The sequence below is a fragment of the Phacochoerus africanus genome, chromosome 10 (assembly GCF_016906955.1).
Source record: "Phacochoerus africanus isolate WHEZ1 chromosome 10, ROS_Pafr_v1, whole genome shotgun sequence".
NCBI lineage: Eukaryota > Metazoa > Chordata > Mammalia > Artiodactyla > Suidae > Phacochoerus > Phacochoerus africanus.
This window is the reverse complement of record NC_062553.1, coordinates 87,829,338-87,850,633: the sequence shown is the minus strand read 5'-3', so window position 1 is coordinate 87,850,633 and position 21,296 is coordinate 87,829,338. Positions and strand designations below refer to the sequence as shown.

General features: G+C 39.7%; 1 protein-coding gene across 15 annotated transcripts in view; it reads right to left on the bottom strand.

The window, feature by feature from the left end:
* Nucleotides 1–6,925: 6,925 nt before the first annotated feature.
* The window catches only part of ELF2 (E74 like ETS transcription factor 2), a 102,868-nt gene continuing 88,497 nt past the window's right edge, over nt 6,926–21,296 (bottom strand). For 8 of the 15 annotated variants that reach the window (XM_047751704.1, XM_047751709.1, XM_047751705.1 and 5 more), the window contains 6 exons: nt 20,184–20,357; nt 15,947–15,985; nt 15,477–15,563; nt 11,717–11,909; nt 9,873–10,223; nt 6,926–9,248 (listed from right to left, as the gene is read on the bottom strand). In XM_047751704.1, the coding sequence (XP_047607660.1) occupies nt 8,621–9,248; nt 9,873–10,223; nt 11,717–11,909; nt 15,477–15,563; nt 15,947–15,985; nt 20,184–20,357 (1,472 nt within the window). In that variant the 3' untranslated portion in view covers nt 6,926–8,620. The remainder of the gene's footprint in view (nt 9,249–9,872; nt 10,224–11,716; nt 11,910–15,476; nt 15,564–15,946; nt 15,986–20,183; nt 20,358–21,296) is intronic. The other 7 variants (XM_047751706.1, XM_047751712.1, XM_047751718.1 and 4 more) reach the window with 3 other exon arrangements.

Below are 21,296 nucleotides of genomic sequence, written 5' to 3'. Positions count from 1 at the left end.
GCCTGTTAATGAGGCTGCCGTTGACATTTATTAAGGTAGCCGGGTGACTGGTTCAGAACATCTGTAGAACAAACTATAAAGGGTTAGAAAGATGACCTGGAATTCTCTTCCCTCAGAAATAAAAGTGGTAAAGATATCCGATGAACAAAAATCCCAGAAAACAGCCGATTTACTGGAAATCAATTGATAAATATTTTAACCCATGAGTTGTAAATATTTAAGATTAATAAATAAATGGTCTTCTAAAGCTAGTGTTTTAAATATCTTGCCTTTTTTTTTTTTTTTGTCTTTTTGCTATTTCTTTGGGCCGCACCCACGGCATATGGAGGTTCCCAGGCTAGGGGTTGAATCAGAGCTGTAGCCACAGGCCTACACCAGAGCCATAGCAATGCAGGATCCGAGCCGCGTCTGCAACCTACACCACAGCTCACGGCAACGCCGGATCGTTAACCCACGGAGCAAGGGCAGGGCTCGAACCCGCAACCTCATGGTTCCTAGTCGGATTCGTTAACCACTGCGCCACGACGGGAACTCCCTATCTTGCCTTTTTAATGCAAAAAAATCTGAGTAGATTTATTTGATCTTTTAATACTGTTAATGTGGTACCCTCACTCCTTTACACTCAGGCCTTCATTTTGTAAGAGGACAGAGGTGGATCTGTAGTTGCACATTGAAGGCATCTGTATTGTGCTTATGAAGTATGTCTGCTCAGCCACAAGGAGTCCCAAAAATAGTTCATCTAGATATTCTGCATTGGAACCACTTTTGAAACAAATGAGGTTTTCAGTATATCGCATACACAGAATCTTGGGGCTGCCGAGAAGGAATGGCAAACAGGAAGAACATCTGTACCAGTTGCCGTTGGGTTCGAATGACTGATTCATATGTTAAGAAGCAGAATACTTACTAGAATACTTATTTGTACAAGCATTAAATATTGTTTACTACAACAAGGCACACCAACCTGAAGAGAAATTATCAGGCAAGCAAATCTAAATGAGAATGAAAGCCAAAATAGTGGTTGAATTTCAAACACTGTCCTATGGGTTGCCTTATGGGTTGGGGCTGGGGTGGGAATGCCATTGGGCAAAAACGCTTCTGTCTTTTTTTTTTCTTTTCTTTTCTTTCCTGTCCTTTTATGGCTGCATCTGCAGCATATGGAGGTTCCCAGGCTAGGGGTCTAAACAGAGCTGTTGCCGCCAGCCTACGCCAGAGCCACAGCAACGCAGGATCCGAGCCGCGTCTGTGACCTACACCACATCTTACAGCAATGCTGGATCCTTAACCCACTGAACAAGGCCAGGGATGGAACCCACAACCTCATGGTTCCTAGTCAGATTCGCTTCAGCTGTGTCATGACAGAGAACTCCCAGAAAGGCTTCTGGAAATATAAGCAGATTGAAATATCAGTGATTTGAAATGTGACTTTTAAGGAGATGGAGGAAAATCCACAATGGAATTCTTATGAGTCATCCTTCAGAAGTAGACTACAGGCTAGACACTTATTTCAGGAAGCTTTTGGGTTTTGTTTGTCTTCATTTAAAATGTAATTATGTGTGTTTTATGTAAGCACTTTTATAGTGGCATATAAATTTTGTTCGGTTGCACTTTATTTTTATTTCTCCTTAGTCTTTCTTTGTAAATAGGCCATCATAGTAACCTGAAGGTATGTATGTTTAATAATAAATCTGTATTCTAAGTTATTTTTGGCCGCACTTGTGTCATGCAGACATTCCTAGGCCAAGGATTGAACCCATGCTGCAGATGGTGGCCTGCACCACAGCTGCAGCAGCAACACTGGATCTTTAACCCTCTGTGCCACAAGGGAACTTCCCTAAATTTTTAATTATATTCCATTACTGAGTTTCTCTAATTCCCTTTGTACCTTTTGGTCCAGCTTTCTCTTTTATATCCCACAATATTTTGATTGTGGTTATAATTAGAGCCTTAGAAGATACATTGTGCAGGTTCCTGAAGACAGAGTGGTCATGGTTTTTCACTTCCTCCACTCTGTATTTCAGTAGATTCCATTCTACACAGTGATGGGGAAGACAGCCTCATTTATTAAAATAAACCATAATGGTATATGCCTACTTCCTAACGTTTGAGTTTGTCTCTAACGGCTTCACATGAGACCTTAAAACTACCCTTAATTTTAAAAAGAGCTTGAGGGACTTCCCGTCGTGGCGCAGTGGTTAACGAATCCGACTAGGAACCATGACGTTTCGGGTTCGATCCCTGCCCTTGCTCAGTGGCTTAATGATCCGGTGTTGCCGTGAGCTGTGGTGTAGGTCACAGACACGGCTCGGATCCCGCGTTGCTGTGGCTCTGGCGTAGGCTGGCAGCTACAGCTCCGATTCGACCCCTAGCCTGGGAACCTCCATATGCTGCGGGAGCGGCCCAAGAAATGGCAAAAAGACAAAATAAATAAATAAATAAATAAATAAAAAGAGCTTAAGAGGTCAAATAATTTGACCGAAGTCTCAGCTATCAATAGTGGAGTCAGCATTCCCCCTCAGATCTGTTCTGACTCCAGACTACTCACTTCCTTCCCCACAACCATACGTCCTTAGCCTTGAGTGAATACAAATAGGGAGAAAAGGAATATGGTGGGGAAGGAAGAGATTTCTTAATGGAAAAATGGTCAAATACTTTTGTAGTACACTTACATTATAGATCAGAAGCTGAGAGAGTGGACCGATTCTGAAACAGTAAAGTAGTACTGCCAAATCTAGAATAGCTGATACAGTTTGTATACTTTGGTGGCTTGTGTGTTTTGACTGCACCCATGGCATATGGAAGTTCTAGGCCAGGGATTGAACCCTCATCACAGCAGCAACCAAAGGCACTGCAGTGACAACACCAGATCCTTAACCTGCTATGCCACCTGGGAATTCCAATGGTTTTTGGTTTTTTGTTTTTGTTTTTGTTTTTAAAAAGGAAGTGGTGGAGTTGCCGTCATGGCACAGTGGTTAACGAATCCGACTAGGAACCATGAGGTTGCGGGTTCGGTCCCTGCCCTTGCTCAGTGGGTTAACGATCCGGCGTTGCCGTGAGCTGTGGTGTAGGTTGCAGATGCGGCTCAGGTCCTGCGTTGCTGCGGCTCTGGCGTAGGCCTGTGGCTACAGCTCCGATTCGACCCCTAGCCTGGGAACCTCCATATGCCGTGGGAGCGGCCCAAGAAATAGCAACAAAAATAATAATAACAATAAAAAATAAAAAGTGGTAAGAATAGCTACTCAGTAGTGTTACAAACTAAAGAAAGAAATTGATGCAAACGTTCTAATTTGTACCATTTTTTAAAAACATGCAAGATTTTATAATGAAGAGAATGTTGCATATAATTAGATAATGTGTCTTAGACTTGAGGAAAGATTTCCAAGATTTAAATTCTAAAAAGAGATAAAATAAAAACACATGCTCATAATCATAATCGGTTTCAATTTTAAAAAAGGAAAAGCATCCGAAAATGTGCTTGCATAAAAGAGCTCTGATGAGCTTTTCTTAATGTATAAAAATATGGCACAGGGAGTTCCCTGGGTTAAGGATCTGGTGTTGCTGTGGCTGTCGAGTAAGCCAGCAGCTGCAGCTCCAATTGGACCCCTAGACTGGGAACTTCCATATGCCACAGGTATGTCTGTAAAAAGGAACAAAGATTATTCCATTTGGAAGGGCAGCACTAAGTATTTTTCGTTTGCTTTTGTGGGGTTTTTTGGTCATGCCCATAGCCTTTGGAAGTTCCCAGGCCAGGGATCAAACCCAAGCATCAGCTTGGGTCCTTAACTGCTGCTTGGAGACAGTTGGGAAACTTGGATGATACGGATCTCAGTACTGATGAATTCTTTTTTGCTCTGGCCGCCAAAGCATTCAAAAACAAACCTTATAGCTAAATTTCAATTACTCTAACATTCTATAGCATGTATTCTATTTTTTTTTTTTTTTGCCATCCTGCCTTTTTGCCTTATTTCATTGTCTCTCACCTGCTAGCTTTTGTTGACTTTCATTTACTCTCACAATACATAAACTATCTGAAATTCTTTTGGTAATGAGAGTATTAAATTGCCACATTGAACTGATTTAGGCTTCTCAATGTACATCACTTATATATAAGAATGTTGAAATGTGATTACAGAGTCCTGTGTGTTCTGGAGGAAACACCATTAGGAGAGATGATGGAAGACTGGATACGGGATCCACCTGACATCTCACTTAGATTGGTAAACCTGTAGAGAACACCCAGCAAAAACTGCAACCTTTCCTAGTTTAGTTTGTGAGAAAGTAAGCATCCATCGTTGTATGGTGGGTTACGGTTATTCACTCAGAAACTAACCTTGTTCTACCCTCACCTTTTTTTTTTTTTTTTTTATGTAAGGGGATGGAGAGTGAAGCCAGAGTCAAGTTTTTCTAAACCTTAATTTACAATACAGGTAATAGACCAAAAAATCTCTTAGGTTTCTTTTCTTCTTTTTGCTTTTGTTTTTTAGGGCTGCACCTGCAGCATATGGAAGTTCCCAGACCAGGGGGTCGAATTGGAGCTGTTGCTGGCCTACACCACAGCACAGCTATGTCAGATCTGCGCTCATCCATGCAGCTTGCAGCAATGCTGGATTCTTTAACCCACTGAGCAAGGCCAGGAATCGAACCCACAGTCTCATGGATACTAGTTGGGTTCCTAACCTGCTAAGCCACAACAGGAACTCCAGGACAGCTCTCTAAATGTAAAACTTTCCTTATTATATCTGGATGGCAATGGTGCCCAAACCTAGCTGCACAATGAAATCAGAGAGATACTTTTTTTAAATACCAATGTCTGGCTTCCACCCTCACACATTGTAATTTAACTCGTATTATGTGTGACCTGGACAGCAGGATTTTAAAATCATCCAAGGTGATTCTAAAACAGTTTAGTGTCCACCTTTTGTGACAGTATCACATCATTAAAATTTTCTAAAATAGATGAAGTTTTCTCCAAGTTACATATACAGTGGGAAGGGAGTAAACAATATCCTGCTATTTATAGTTCAGGTTCTTTTTTTTTTTTTTTTGTCTTTTTAGGGCCACACCTGTGGCATATGGAGGTTCCCAGGCTACGGGTCTAATCAGAGCTATAGCTGCCAGCCTACACCACAGCTCATGGCAATACTGGATCCTTAACCCACTGAGCGAGGCCGGGGATCAAACCCACAACCTCATGGTTTCTAGTCGAATTCATTTCCACTGTGCCATGATGGGAACTCCCAGTTTTGTTTTTGATATGGAGTATTAGGGAGTACAATCATGTTTTGTTTCTAAGTTCTCACTTGGGAAGTTGTAATATATCATTTATAAGTTCTGAACCCACAGCATTATTGCTGAGATGCAGTGTTTACAAAAAGTGAAGTAGATAAATGTCACCTCAAATATAGGCATACCTCAGTAGACACTGGGGAGCTCCCATTGCAGCTCAGCAGTAACAAACCCAACTAGCATCCATGAGGATGTGGGTTTGATCCTTGGCCTTGCTCAGTGGGTTAAGGATCTGGCATTGCCATGAGCTGTGGCACTGGTCGCAGATGCAGCTCGGATCTGGCATTGCTGTGACTGTGGTGTAGGCCGGCACCTGCAGCTCCGATTTGACTCCTAGACTGGGAAATTCCATGTGCCATGGGTGCAGCTCTAAAAGGACCAAAAAAAAGACATTGGAGGTTCAGTTCCAGACCCACTACAATAAGTTCGACTGGACATTCAGAAGGAAATAGCCAGTAAGTAATTAAATAAATCCAACTAAGACTTTGAGTCCAGCTAGAACAAGAGATTTGGTAATACAAACAACATGCATGGATTATCTAACAATTATGTTGAAGCAAGATCATATATACAACTACTCTATGAGAGAGGGAGCCCATGGTAAGTACTGCCTTGGGAAAGCTGAAGGAAAACAAAGTACACTAAGAAGAGCTGGTCAGGCAGGAAGTAAACCAGAAGAGGGGTATCATGGGAAACCAAAGGGGAGTTTTATGGAGCAGGCTGATCACATGAAAAAATGAAGTTTCTCTTTGATTACTGGGTTACTGGAAACCTCAATGACAACTGTTTCTAAGCCAGAACTGACTGCAGGCTACTGAAGGAAAAGATAGAATGATGAGTGGTTAACTGCAGGATGGACACTGGCATAAGTAGATGCTCTTATAGCAAGGGGTCCAGAAATGGAATTTATAGCTCATGACCTTGGTGTTCTCTATAAAGAGGTATCCTGGCCATCTGGTAAGCAGGGGGGTGAAGGCTGGAACTGTTGCTGGAAGATCACCCAGGGAATGAATGGGCCAACTGCTGATCAATGTTCAAAAGCCTGGTGAGACCGGAAGATGTAGTGCCATCATGTCATTGTTATGTGGTTCTTTGATACACTGGACACAAAAAGCAAATATAAATTATAATAATTAACAGTTTGGAAGGGTTGAGATTAAAAGCCATACCACTGAGAATTTCAATTAGAAGAAACACTCTGATCAGTATATACCACCAATGTGTGTTTCTAAATCTAGACCTTAGGTGAACTTATTTTGAAAGAGACAGAAAAATGTTTGGGTAGACAGGTGGAACTTAACCTAATTAGAACCAATTAGTAATGTAGCATAGGCAGAAATAATTGCTCATTTAAAATACGTTTCATTAGCTATCTTCCATGTGACTTAGATTCTTAGCAAATAACCAAAATCAATAAATGTCTGAGTGTTTAAAATGCTCAGCATTGGGGAGGGGTATAAGTCATGGCATTGGCCTAGAAGAATATTATGAAAGACGTGACAACAAATGAGACTGCCATGTAAAAAAGGCCATACAGTTAAGAGCCAAGGCATATGATACATTTTTGGGAAGCTGAAATATTTAAGAAGTGTTCTAAAGGAGGTAGAATTTGAGATTAACCCCCAAATGGGATAATAAGTGAGTTTTCCTTTGAGCTTTTATTTAAAAGTATCATCAAGTGTGTTTACAGAAAAGATAGATTACAAAGGGAGCTGTTATAGACCTAAGTAGTCTCTGACCAAATGCACAATTAACAGCCACCAAATATGCAGTATCAGTTTATTTAAATTTCTAGAAGAAGTGAAAATAGACAACTTCTCTTTGCAGTAGAAAGAGCATTAAAATGTGGAGTCAGAGGACCTAGTTCGGTGTGAAACTAGGAAACCCGTTTAATCCCTCTGGTCCCTCCACTTTCTAATTTGTAAAAGGGTTAGCAGGTATTATTTGTTCTTCCTCACCCTCAAAAGGTCTGCTTGAGAAACAAATGGTCTGATTTGAAATATAAATTAAGTGTGGCTAACATTAAAACAGTAAATTCATTAAGGTAGGTAGACAGTAATTAGTAAGGAAGTGGAGACATGCAGATTATCTGCCAAATATAAATGTAATGGAGCAAAACAGAAGAATTTCTTCATGCCAGTGGGTGGCAAGGAGAAAAAGGACTTCTATTACTCCTTAACTAAAGCAATGTGTCTGTACTAACCTTGGAATATTGTTATAAATATCACCAGAGACCAAAACACAAGATAAATTTCATTTCTATATTTCAGAAAACCTACTTGAATACACTTTGAAACAAGAGTACAACAAAATAGAATATACTTCAAATGTTGAATATACAAACTATTATAGTTCAAATCTGAACACTGGTACTTTCCCTCTTAAACTTCAACTAAAAAAAAAAAAAAAAAAGAAGAAGGAAGGAAGAAAGAAAACTCCAGGTATTAGAGCTACCTGACAAAAATTCATGCTGAGCCTTAACTTCCAAGTGACAGTAGAACTGAAACTGCTATGCCTGCCAGGGCTAAGTGAATGACACAGGCATGTTACAGCAAAAGGCCAGAGCCAACTGTTAATTTGTCCACAATTAAGAAACTGACAGACTTAAACTACCATATAAAATGTTACATGTAAATTCTATAACAATACTGTGCTAGGTACAAGATTTTTAAAATTTTTCTTTTAATAAAAAAGCTTTACACAAACAAGCTGTTAGCTTATTTCAATAAAGAAAACCGAAAATTAGTCTAAGGCCTTTGTTTTAAATCAGCTTAAGCTATATGATATTAAAAAAAAAATCACACTAGATCTTTTTTGCTATCCTCTTTTGAAGCTTTTGGATCCATTCTTCAATTCACATTCTAAAATACCTATATTAGCAGTCTTCACATAGCACCAGTTAAGTGAGTTCTGTGTGAACACAGTAATAATTGCTGGTATGCATATAAAATGCATCAAAAATTGCTATATGTAACAATGAGATCACCCATCCCAACCCCGCCCCACTGAAAACCATATAGCCTCTTACAGAATGTTAGTGTTCCAAGTCTTAGTGTAACTTGATATTGTAGTGAGTTGCTTGGTCCCTTTCAATCCTTTTTCTTATTGACGGGTTCAGTTGTTTCCTACTGTAAGAGGCAGTTTTCTGTCAGCATCTCAATATGTAGTTCATCTCCCACTGAAACATGGGATAGGTAATTTATTTCCAGTAAGTTTGATTGTTTTCTTATATGCATTAAAAATGTTTTAAAGTCTTTTGACTTCTCTTGATGACATCCTTGCCAATACTTAGTACTATCACTAACATTCAAAAGTCCATGGGCAAGCTGCTGCTTTATTTCTCACATGTTACCAGTCCTTCCGTTTTCATAGTTACAGGAAGGGCAATAGCTGAAGGCGCACTGACAACCACTACGTGGGTCACTGTCTTATTTCCATCTGTTGGTTTTTCTTCTTGTACCAGCTGCAAAGTTTTCACATCATGTTCTTGCTTTTTTGCCACTGCTTCTGATTTAACCTCTGGCCCTTTTATGACGGCACTGATAACTCGGGGAGGAGTCTGGCCAGATGCCTGCTGAGTAGGCACCGATAGTCTCATTACAGGTGTACCGTGGGCTATTGAAACAGGGGTAAGTGCTCTCACAGCCAGTGGGGTTCCGACAATGTTAATGCTTCCTGACCCAGTCAGATTCGACTTCGTCTGCAGTTGACACTGTGCAAGTTGTGTAGCTGGGATGGTGATAATTTTGGCAGGCTGCATGGTGATTTTGTCTCCATTTTCAGTAGAGGCAGGCATCACAGTAGGGATTGTCTGAATAACCACCTTTGGAGAGGTTGCTGTTGTTGGACTGGTGCTGGTTATTAACGGTGCACCTGCATTAACTGACTGAACTGCCACAGTTGAAATTTTCTGACCCAATGATGTCATTACAACAGGTACCTGCATTGCCACACGAACTGTCCTAGTAGATTTAAAAAATAAAGCTGATTATATTTAATGCTAAATTATAAAACAGATCTCGTTAGCAAAAAGATGAATGCAAATCCAAAATGTACAAAACTAGCACTCCCCAATTTTACAGATGTACTGAAAATCCCTGAAGTTTGAAATACTATGAAATAAAATTTAAACTAAAGCCTATATTAAATTTCATCTATTAAACCATAAAAATCAATTCATGTTTGAGACATCTACTGTAACACAATTAACAGATTTCAAAGTCCTGACAAGAGGGTTCTTAGAATGTAAATATATATGTGTATGTGTGTGTGTGTGTGTGTGTGTTTTTTTTCGTCTTTTTAGGGCCACACCTGCGGCATATGGAGGTTCCTAGGCTAGGGGTCAAATTGGAGCTGTAGCTGCCGGCCTACACCAGTCACAGCAACACAGGATCCGAGCCATGTCTGCAACCTACACCACAGTTCATGGCAACGCCGGGAAGCAAGGCCAGGAACCGAACCTGTATCCTCATGGATGCTAGCCAGATTCATTTCCACTGAGCCACAATGGGAACTCCTTAGAATATTTAAAAAGGAACATATCATTAAAGGGTTTTCAAAGACAACTAATGGTCTCCCTCACTTACCTTGGAGCTGCCGTTGCTGGTACAGAGGTGGTAGTGGTAGGAGACCTGCATGAAGAATCATGACCAGGGGAAGTGATGTTCACAACTCTAGCTACACCCTTCTCTGCCCTGGAGCAGTTAAGAGGAGATGAGTTTTTTCCACCACGAACAGAAGTTGCTGCTTTCAAGAGACTTTCTGCAGATAGTGACACTCGTTCTAATGATTTTTCATCAGTAGCTGATGCTAAATCTTCATTACAGGTTTCACTTTTGTCATCATCTATGACCACAATGTTTTTGGGCATATCCTTGAACTGGTATACAAGCCTCTGTCCTTCAACCTTTGCAAGAATACCCCTTTGGTAATAATATCTGAAAGGGGAAAAGTAATAAATAAATAAATCAAGTATATTTTCCTCCCAAAACACCTCCACACAGAATAGTTGCTAGCAAAAAAGACATTCATTTATACCAATAAGAGATAAGGAGGAATTCATACTGCCTAGATTGTTCAAAAGGCTAAGAATATGAAGTAGAAATGAAATTGGAACCCGGTGCCATAAGTCCTGTCTTTAACCTTGAGATCTATAAGGTAGGTAAGAGCTTTCTTTTTCTTAAAGTAATTTAACCTAAATACAGAATTTATTACTGCACAGTTGCCCTCCATATCCGTGGACTCCTTATCTATGAATTTAACCAACTGTGGATCAAAAATATTCAGGGGAAAAAAATTCCACGAGAGTTCCAAATAGCAAAGCATGAATTTATCATGTGATGGCAACTATTTACACAGTACTTACACTGTATTAGGTATTATATGCAATCTAGAGATAAAGTATATAGGAGGAAATTCCCTGGTAGTCTGGTGGTTAGGACCCACTATTTTCACCACTATGGCCTGGGTTCTAACCCTGGTCTGGGAACTGAGATCCCACATCAAGCTGCTGCATGCCAAAGCCAAAAAAAAAAGTGTATGGGGGTTACAGATAAACTACCCCACTTCATATTTTGCTATCCGTAGGGGTTCTTGGAACCATCTCCTTCAGATACTGAGAGATGACTACATTTTACAGACATTGGCAACAAGTCCATTCTGATTTACATATGTTATAAAAACAGTCTCCTATTACGTGGTAAAAGTACCTAAGCCATGCCTATAGAGAACAATCTGGGATATGTGAATACTATCTCTCATAAGCTATGTTTATTTATAAACACCCTTAATTAGAAGCCATGTATATCACAAAGTTACATGGGTGCCTCAAACTGATAGGGCAAGAGAAATTTTCTTATAAAGATAAATCCATCATAACAAATTTGCAGGAACTAAATAAAGAGCAAATTCACAATTTAGTAACTATTTTATGTGGGTCTAATTTTCCTAAAGGTGCTCATTTTCCACAAACAATGGATTTTCCAATGGTATTTATTTCTTCCTTCTTTTTAGGGCCCACGGCATATGGAGGTTCCCAGGCTAGGGGTCGAATTGGAGCTGCAGCTGCTGGCCTAAACCACAGCCAGATCAACACCAGATCTGAGCCTCGTCTGTGACCTATACCACAGCTCACAGCCACATTGGATTCTTAACCCACTGAATGAGGCCAGGAATGGAATCCACATCCTCACGGATACTAGTCAGGTTCTGAACCCTCTGGGCCACCACAGGAACTCCTGGTGTTGAAATTTTAGACATCCAGACCAAACCCCTTTCCCCATCTGCCTCCAAATCCAAGAAGCTCCTCTAGAAAGTCCCCTCTAATTAAAAGTTATAATAAATGATTTTAAGAGCTTCTCTGGAAATAGTTAATAGACAATATTAAGGGATAGTAAGTTTTGTTTGAAAACTCTTTCTTTTGTGTTCTTACCTCAAAGCTCGTCCCATAGTTTCATAGTTCATATCTGGCTTGTTCTTATGTTTTCCCCAAAGCTTAGAGACAGCCTTTGAATCCACAAGCTTGAATATGCCTTTTTCTCTCTGAGTCCACTTAATATACCGGGGACAAGTATTTTTATCTTGAAGTAGATCTAAAAGAAACTCCCACAAATAGGTTGTGTTTCCTTTGAAAACAATGATAGACATTGTTTAAAAACTCATCAACATAATTAAAAGTAAATATTTACTTACCCTGGATAAAAAAATCAATTTACTACTGGTAAAGCACAAATATACTAGGAGTAGCATTAAATACTTGACTGTATCAAGCAATCATTTGTACAGTGTCAAACTGTGTTGTCTAGTAAATAAGAATACAAGAAAAAAGTATGAAACAATATAAGCTACATCACAAGGCCATGCATAATTATATTCCAAGTGAATGACAGAAAGTAATGTTTAGGGTTTTAGGAGTGAAGATAAAGTTGTTTGGCAAGACGTCATTAAGTCTTAGAAGATGTCTAAGATTTGCACTAAAGAAAAGGAAGGAATCTGGGTAGGTAAAATAGGGAACTTAGTCCCAAAAGAAAGAGCATCACTTTTTATTTTTGGAAGGTTGGGGAAGAGGAGGCTTTTCAGGCTGCTGTTTTTCTTTCCATTTTGGCCACACCCATGGCATGTAGAAGCTATGGAGCCAGGGATCAAACCCGAGCTGCAGCATTTAAGAACCTCTAGGTGCAGAGGTTCTTAAACTGATGGAAGAACAGAGTCCTGAGAAGACGATTAAGATATATATGCCACCACAAAGCCACCAGATCACCTCAGGGTCCTGGTCACTAACCCTTTACTATCCTCAGACCTAGATCTAAATTACAGGCTACATGAGAAGAACTTTGAGTGTGGAGGGGACTTCCAAATCAGGCCCCTGCTACTCAATCTAAATGCTGATGCTCTTCTTCTAGCATTTCATTTTCATCCTAAATTTCCCTGAAAATTCAATAAATCTATTAACCCATAGTTTAGCCCAGTGTATCTCTCTTGACCTGAAAAGATTAACCTTCAACTTTACAGTGTTACATTCCTGTCTCTGAAACCCTATTATATCAGCATTTGTGACTAAAAACTCTTACTATTAAACCACATGTGGAGTTCCCCAGTGGCCTAGCAGTTAGGGATTTTGGTGTTACTGGTGTGGCACAGGTTCCATTCCTGGCCCAGTAACTTCCACATGCCAAAGGTGTGGCCAAAAAAATTAGAACAAAAAAACCCCACCACCACCACCAAACACTCACATATCTTTCAACTCCATCACTCTCAACTAAATCAGAATGTGTAGCTGGGGCATTTTTATTAATTCTGCACGAAGTTTTTGTACAATATGCACAAGGAACACAGTAGAGATTGAATGTTTTTGTATCTGTTGAATTAATTAGACGCATCAACATCCTCAGGTTATCTTTAAGTGCTTCACCCTAGTTCCCATCCCCAGGTTAAAATTAACAATTCTATTTCGGGTTTTAAGGAAAAAAGAATTTAGAAAGAGAAGTCTTCTTTATCAGATAAGGTAGTTCACTAAATCTATGCTGACATTATCATAGTAATTTTACAGAAGAGGAAACACTGGCTGGATTTGTAATGCAGGTGTGTCAGTAAAAACTTCAATCTTCATATTACAACATGTTGCATCAAGTTTAATAACACTAAACAGAAATTTTAATGAAAGGTGATTCATTTTCATTGGTTTAGGTTATCACGAAATTTTTTTCCAGTGTTAAACATAAGGTCTTTGAATATAGGAGACACTGATGATGGAAATAATTTTTAAAACAGGAATAGGTAGTTCCTATTGTGGATCAATGGGTTACGAATCTGACTAGTATCCATGAGGATGAAGGTCCAATACCTGGCCTTGCTCAGTGGTTTAAGGATCAGGTGTTGCCATGAGCTGCGGTGTAGGGTCAGAGACATAGCTCGGATCCGTGTTGCTGTGGCTGTGGTGTAGGCCAGAGGCTACAGCTCTGATTAGATTTCTAGCCTGGGAACTTCCATATACCACAGATGTGGCCCTAAAAAGCAAGAAATAAATAGCAAAAAATAAAAAAAAATAAGAACAGGAATAACTGTCTATTACAGTTTAACTTTCTAACATTTACTACTATTATGTAAGCCTTAAAGTTTTCAATGTAAATTAAAAGATAAAACCCAAGATAGTAAAAATGTAAAACAACCAAAGATGGACAAGAAAATAAAAGTATCCTAAGTCTGTCCCAAATTGAATAAATAGTTCCTGAATATGAGTTTACTATAACTCGATTTTTTCTAACTAAATTTCTTGGTAGGCTTCTAGACTTAATTTTTAACTAGAGACTTCATTTTTGCTTTAATTATTTAAAATGAGATATACCAGACTACCTGCTAAAGATGGAATAAACTTGAATATATTAATCTAAAATGTATCCAAGTACTACTAAAAACTTCATGGAAGCGAGAAATTTTAGTTATCAGATTATTAGAATACATCTAAAACCCTTGTGAAAACTTGAAATCAATTTATCCAACAAATTAAGAGAGCAGAGAATGTAAGAGGCTTTTATTTTTTAATGAGAATATACAAATTCTAAAGCAAATATAAACTTCTGTTCTGACATCCTTACAGACGAGACTGAAATTTGTTGGTTGGAAAATTAAATTCACCTTGTACTGAATCACTGCATTGCTTCTATCTGTTAAGAAATTATGGAGTTCCCGTCATGGCTCAGTGGTTAATGAATCCGACTAAGAACCATGAGGTTGCGGGTTCGATCCCTAGTCTGCTCAGTGGGCTAAGGATCTGACATTGCCATGAGCTGTGGTGTAGGTCACAGACGCGGCTCAGATCCTGAGTTGCTGTAGCTATGGCATAGGCTGGCGGCTACAGCTCCGATTAGACCCCTAGCCTGGGAACCTCCGTGTGCCATGGGAGTGGCCCTAGAAAAAACAAAAAGACAAAAAAAAAAGAAATTCTGTCAGAAATACCTTATTTTGGGAATTCCCATCATGGCTTACCAGAAACAAATCTGACTAGTATCCTTGAGGATGCAGGTTCGATCCCTGGCCTCACTCAGTGGGTTAAGGATCCAGCATAGCCATGAGCTGTGGTGTAGGTCATAGACATGGCTTGGATCTAGCACTGCTGTGGCTGTCACGTAGGCCAGTGGTTACAGCTCCAATTTGATTCCTAGCCTGGGAACCTCCATATGCCTTGGGTGTGGCCCTAAAAAAAAGTCCTTTTATTTTTTGGCCGCACCCACAGTATATGGAAGTCATGGGTCAGGGAAGAATCTGAGCCACAGCTGCAAGCTATGCCTCAGCTGCGGCAATGCTGGATCCATAATCTACTGTGCCTCTGCAGGAACTCCCAGGTTTTTACTTTTATAAACCTTTTTTAGTGCTAAGTGACTCCATGTGAGGATGAGTGCTATTATACATACACACATCCTCCAAAACAATGGCTCTTAATACAGGTGTGCATCAGACTGCACTTAGAACCTTTCCCAAATTCAAACGCCTGCCCACCTCCTGAACATAGAATCTTAGTGGGGTAGGGACCAGGCATAGATAGTTGAAAAGGCTCCCCACATGGTGTTGATACAGCCCTGATTAAGAGTACCACCAAAAGACAGTCATCTCACATGTGCATATACTAGAAATAATCTTCCTATAAGTGACTGAAAAACAAAATTTCACCTCCAAAATAGCCCTCCCCAAATTACCTTTTCCTTCTCTTGGTTTCTTCTTTATACCTAACTCAGGAGACCCATTGGAAATTGGCGACTGCTGGGTCTTTGGTTTACGGCCAACTAAAAAATAAGACATTGAAACCATACATTGAAAACAGGAGAAATAACAGAAGCATGATAGCAGGCTCTTTGCTAACACATTGTTCATGAAACTAGACACTAATTTATGAATTAATATCTCTATATAAAAATTGCTTTTAAAAGAAGCACTATAAGCACTTCTGCAAGTTTAGATTAGTTGATAGTAATCTCAATGTATATGGCAAGTTAGTTGATAGTAATCTCAATGTATATGGCAAGTCAGGTACTACTAACCTATTATTTATTTACATGCTCAGAGCTTCAATTTGCTAACCTCTTCCAAAAGTGTAGCAATGGAAACAAATTCTAGTACAGACGTTTGTTTTCTGTTCTACGGAACTGTTAGAAAAAGCTTTACCTACCTATTGCAGTGGATCTGATAATCTGCGAGGCCCTTTGAGCTCAAATGAGGAAAAGTAAAAAATATTATTTTAAACAGTCTCTACTACTCTGAGCCAATCAATTTACCAGGATTTAAGCATAAATTTCCCCACTTCAATGTGCAGGAATATAATAAAGATAGAAACATCTTCCAAGTAATTACCTCATACGTCTAATAAATATTGTGCCCTTCCTTGTGTTTCTTCTCACTTCTGCCCTAAAGCTCTCTCAGACTGGCATCCACAATGAACAGAAAAGCAAGAACTATACTTCTCTACAGTACAGAAGGCTTACATCTGAAATGCATTGCATTCGATCCTTAGCACTGATGGATGAATGTTGGCAGGTGAGGGGAAGCCTCAAGAGACTGCAAATACTTAAGTATTTCTTTTTTTTTTTTCTTTTTTGGCTGCCTCCTTCGCATATGGAGTTCCTGAGCCAGGGACCAGATTCGAGCTGCATTTGCGACCTAAGCCGCAGCTGCAGCAACACCAGATCCTTAACCCACTGTGCTGCGCCAGAGAAAGTATTTCAAATTTTTAGATTAAATATAGTATTACTGATTTGGCGACTGTCATAGATTTGGAATTTCTGATGTCTACTCTTCATTAGCAAGGATTATCTAGAGCTAAATTAAAGTGCCTTAATTTATATAAAAGCATAGATATTATATTCCAGGATTTCATTACGGTCATTCTAATCAGTAAGAAGTATGAGTTCCCATTGTGGCTCAGCAGGTTATGAACCCCCGCTAGTATCCATGAGGATGCAGGTTCGATCCCTAGCCTCACTCAGTGGGTTAAGGATCCAGCATTGCTATATGGCTGTGGTGTAGGCCAGCAGCTGCAGCTCCAATTTGATCACTAGCCTGGGAACTCCCATATGTCAAGGTGCGGCCCTAAAAAAAAAGGCAAAAATAAAAAAGAAGTATACCTTGGCAAAAAAAAAAAAAATTGAAACTATAGTTGATTTACAATGTTCTGCAAATTTTTGGTGTGCACCAAACTGACCCAGTTTACATACACACACACACACACATTCTTTTTCTCATATTACCTTCTATCATGTTCTATCACAAAAACATGATTAAAACAAAGTTCACTGGTCTCCTTGTTAAAACAGCTTAATTTCTCAATTTAACTAATATTTATATCTATGAACCAGTCAGTAATAAAACATCTTTACTGTCTCCTAAATTCAAGCAAAAAAGCCCAAATTCCTTAACAGAAAGGTTAGCCCCCAAAGGCTTATTTTCTCATAAAGCAGCATTTCCCAAATCATATTCCTTAAGAAGTTATTCATCAGTAGGAAAAAGGTTTCTACAATCAAATTAACTTTTAGAACACTGCCTGCTATCTTCTCCTAGAGATTCACAATGCACATTAGTACATATTAAAAGCTGTGGAAATAAAAAGACTTGGATTTTCTTTTTTTTTTTTTTTGTCTTTTTTGTTGTTGTTGTTGCTATTTCTTGGGCCGCTCCCGCGGCATATGGAGGTTCCCAGGCTAGGGGTTGAATCGGAGCTGGAGCCACCCGCCTACGCCAGAGCCACAGCAACGCAGGATCCGAGCCGCGTCTGCAACCTACACCACAGCTCACGGCAACACCGGATCGTTAACCCACTGAGCAAGGGCAGGGACCGAACCCGCAAGCTCATGGTTCCTAGTCGGATTCGTTAACCACTGCGCCACGACGGGAACTCCAGACTTGGATTTTCTATCATGGCTCAGCGGTTAAGGAACCCGACTACTATCCATGAGGAAACAGCTTCCATCTCTGGCCTCGCTCAGTGGGTTAAGGATCTGGTGTTGCTGTGAGCTGTGATGTGGGTTGCAGATGCGGCTTGGACCCTGAGTTGTTGTGGCTGTGGCGTAGGCTGGCAGCTACAGCTCTGATTCTACCCCTAGCCTGGGAACCTCCATATGCTGTAGGTGCGGCCCTAAAAAGACAAAAAGACCAAAAAAAAAAAAAAAAGACTATACTATTAAAAAATAACCTAACTTTGTATGTCCCCAATATACTTAACCACCAATGAATAATTAATAGTGTTATATGTAATTTTTTTTTTTTTTTTTGCTTTTTAGGGCCACACTTGCAGCATATGAAAGTTCCCAGCTAGGGGTCCAACTGCAGCTGCACACAGCCACAAGCAATGGGGGATCTGAGTTGCGCCTGCAACCTACACCACAGCTTATAGCAATGCCGAATCCTTAATCCCCTAAGGCCAGGTATTAAACCTATATCCTCTCAGATACTAGTCAGGTTCATAAACCGCTAAGCCATGACGGGAAATCCTGAATTTTTAAATGGTCATTAAGACCAGCTATTTCCAAATACAAGATTAGTATTAAATTGGCAAATTATTTCCTGGTTTATATCATACCATCACATAGGCAGATCAACCTGTTTACTATCTACAGGTCTTTGTTCCCCAAATGATAACCTTTCATAGTCTTTTCCTTCTTTATTTAAATCTAAAAATTTCTAAAGTATTTTATAATAGCCCCCATAAGATACAACCATCCAAAGGCTATAGTGGGCAGTGTTTAAACAAGGCTATTTATTTTATTTATTACATTGCAGTTTTTTGTTTTTGTCTCTTCTAGGGCCGCATGTGTGGCATATGGAGGTTCCCAGGCTAGGGATCTAAGCAGAGCTGTAGCTGCTGAACTACACCACAGCTCACAGCAATGCCGGATGCTTAACCCACTGAGAGAGGCCAGGGATCAAACCTGCAACCTCATGGTTTCTAGTCGGATTCGTTAACCACTGAGCCACGATGGGGACTCCATACTACAATACTGTTGATTTACAATGTTGTGTTAATTTCTGCTATACAGCAAAGTGATTCAGTTATACATATATACACACTTTTAAAAAATATTTTCTATTATGGTTTATCATAAATACATTGAATGTAGTTCTCTGTGCTATACAGTAAAATCTTGTTGATTATCCTCTCCATGTATTTATTGTAACTTACATCTGCTAACCCCAACCTCCCACTCCATTCCTCCCTCAAACTCCTCCTCCCTGGCAACCACTGTTTGTTCTCTAAGTCTGTGAGTCTTATAAACAGGGCTATTTATATGCGTGCCTTTTGTTTTTAAACATTTACAGCAGGAAGCAATTCTTCCTTCTAAATTATCTCATTCATGGAGTTGTGGCTCAGCCAGTTATGAACCTGGCTAGTATCCATGAGGATGCAGGTTCGATACCTGACCTCCACCCATGAGTTTAGGATCCAGTGTTGCTGTGAGCTGTGGAGTAGGCTGGCAGCTGCAGCTCTGATTCGACCCCTAAAGCCTGGAAATTTCCATATGCTTCGGGTGCAGCCCTGAAAAAAAAAACAAAACCTATAATTTCTCTCATTTATGTCTTCCTCAAATACATATTATCTATACTCTAAGAGGGAAGAAGGCATTCTGTCTTCATTGTATCCCTTACAGCAATGAGCACAGACCTATAAACATCACAGCAATTTGAAACACTGCCATATAATAAATGAAAAATAATTATCATAATTTTCAACAAGAACTTTCCCTTATTCCCCCCCACACTCTAAAGTGTGAAGGAAGCAGAATTAGATGAGTACCCATTTATACAGAATTACATTTCTTTCAAGTTTTGCCAATTTGGTTCAAACAGAAAAAGAACCCACTTGTTGCCCATCTCCTCAGGCTGCTAGAGATGGGCTGGAGTCTTATGCCCCTCACCCACTGGGAGGGGGAGAGCACAAGTTTCAGCAGGAGGCAAACAGTAAGTGAAAATGCTCTTTACCCAATGGTGAATACATGCCCTATAGAAGTCCCTTCTGGCAATCTTGGTGTTTTAAGGCAGAAGGTGCGGGGACAAATATGAGGCTTTTTATTTTAATTCCCACAAAAGAGTAGGAAGATAAAAAGTAATCAAGTACCTGAAACATCAGAAAGTAGAACAATGTGCAGTGAATCTCTGATCTTCCTTCTGTATATTGAGCACCTATTATAATCTCATTTTCAAGCAATCACTTTAGGGCTCAAATACTAACTCCTTTAAACAGTATGCACATATTAAAAAACAAAATTAAAATCTCAATTTTTTAATTCTTTGAGAATATCTAGTTAAGATAACATCAATCATAAATCTACAGCTTATATTTCCTACGTTCCTTGAGTAGAGAAAAAGATACTAAAAAAAATTTCACCCAATTTTCCAGAAATTTGTAAATACACTACCTTTTTTCTTTTTCATTGGTTCATGACTATCCGGTGATGTAGGGATAGGAGAGGTATCCATTGGTTCAGACTCTTCAGTTGACACCTCCACTACAGTTTCTGTAATGACATCTGGCCTCATAGCAGCATGGATAAATTCTGGAGTTGATACACAAGGAGGGACAAACACTTCCACTATAAAAAAAAGTTGAAAAATTAAAGTTTCCCACCCCCATTAATGCTTCTTAATATGGACAATTCAATATTTAGGAGAAGTGAGGTTATGTGATTATACGTGCTGCTGAAACGAGCACAAAGTCAGTTTATTGAGAATTCATAAAAGCAGGATTAGAACTTGAAATTAACTTGCTAAATATACAATATGACCTGAAACACTGTAAGGAAATAAATGCAAACATAATTGACTTGAAGGAAATGTTAATCCTCTGGGTAAAGGGGGGATTCATAAGTAGTCAACCCCCATGCTTCATACGTTTAGATACTTTCAAGCTCATTGTAGAAGACTTTGAATTACTTCGACAATTGGGAAAACATCAGAAAATAAAGTAATAGTATAATAATGGTTAATGATTACTTTCCTTCCACAAACTCATTATCCTCTAACTAGGTAAAACATGCACCTGGTATAGCATTAAAATAATACATGTAGGGAGTTCCTGTCGTGGCACAGTGGTTAACGAATCCGACTAGGAACCATGGGGTTGCGGGTTCGGTCCCTGCCCTTGCTCAGTGGGTTAACGATCCGGCGTTGCCGTGAGCTGTGGTGTAGGTTGCAGATGCGGCTGGGATCCTGCGTTGCTGTGGCTCTGGCGTAGGCTGGCAGCTACAGCTCCGATTGGACACCTAGCCTGGGAACCTCCATATGACGCAGGAGCGGCCCAAAGAAATAGCAAAAAGACAAAAAAAAAAAGTGTATTCAGAGAAAAGTAAGCACTGAGACTTCATTTTAACATATGGAAAGAGGAGTTCCCGTTGTGGTTCAGCAGGTTAAGAACCCAACTAGTATCCATGAGGATGTGTGTTCCATCCCTGACCTGGCTCAGTGGGTTAAGGATCCAGCATTGCCATAAACTGAGGTAGGTCACAGATGCGGCTCATATCTGGCGTTCCCAT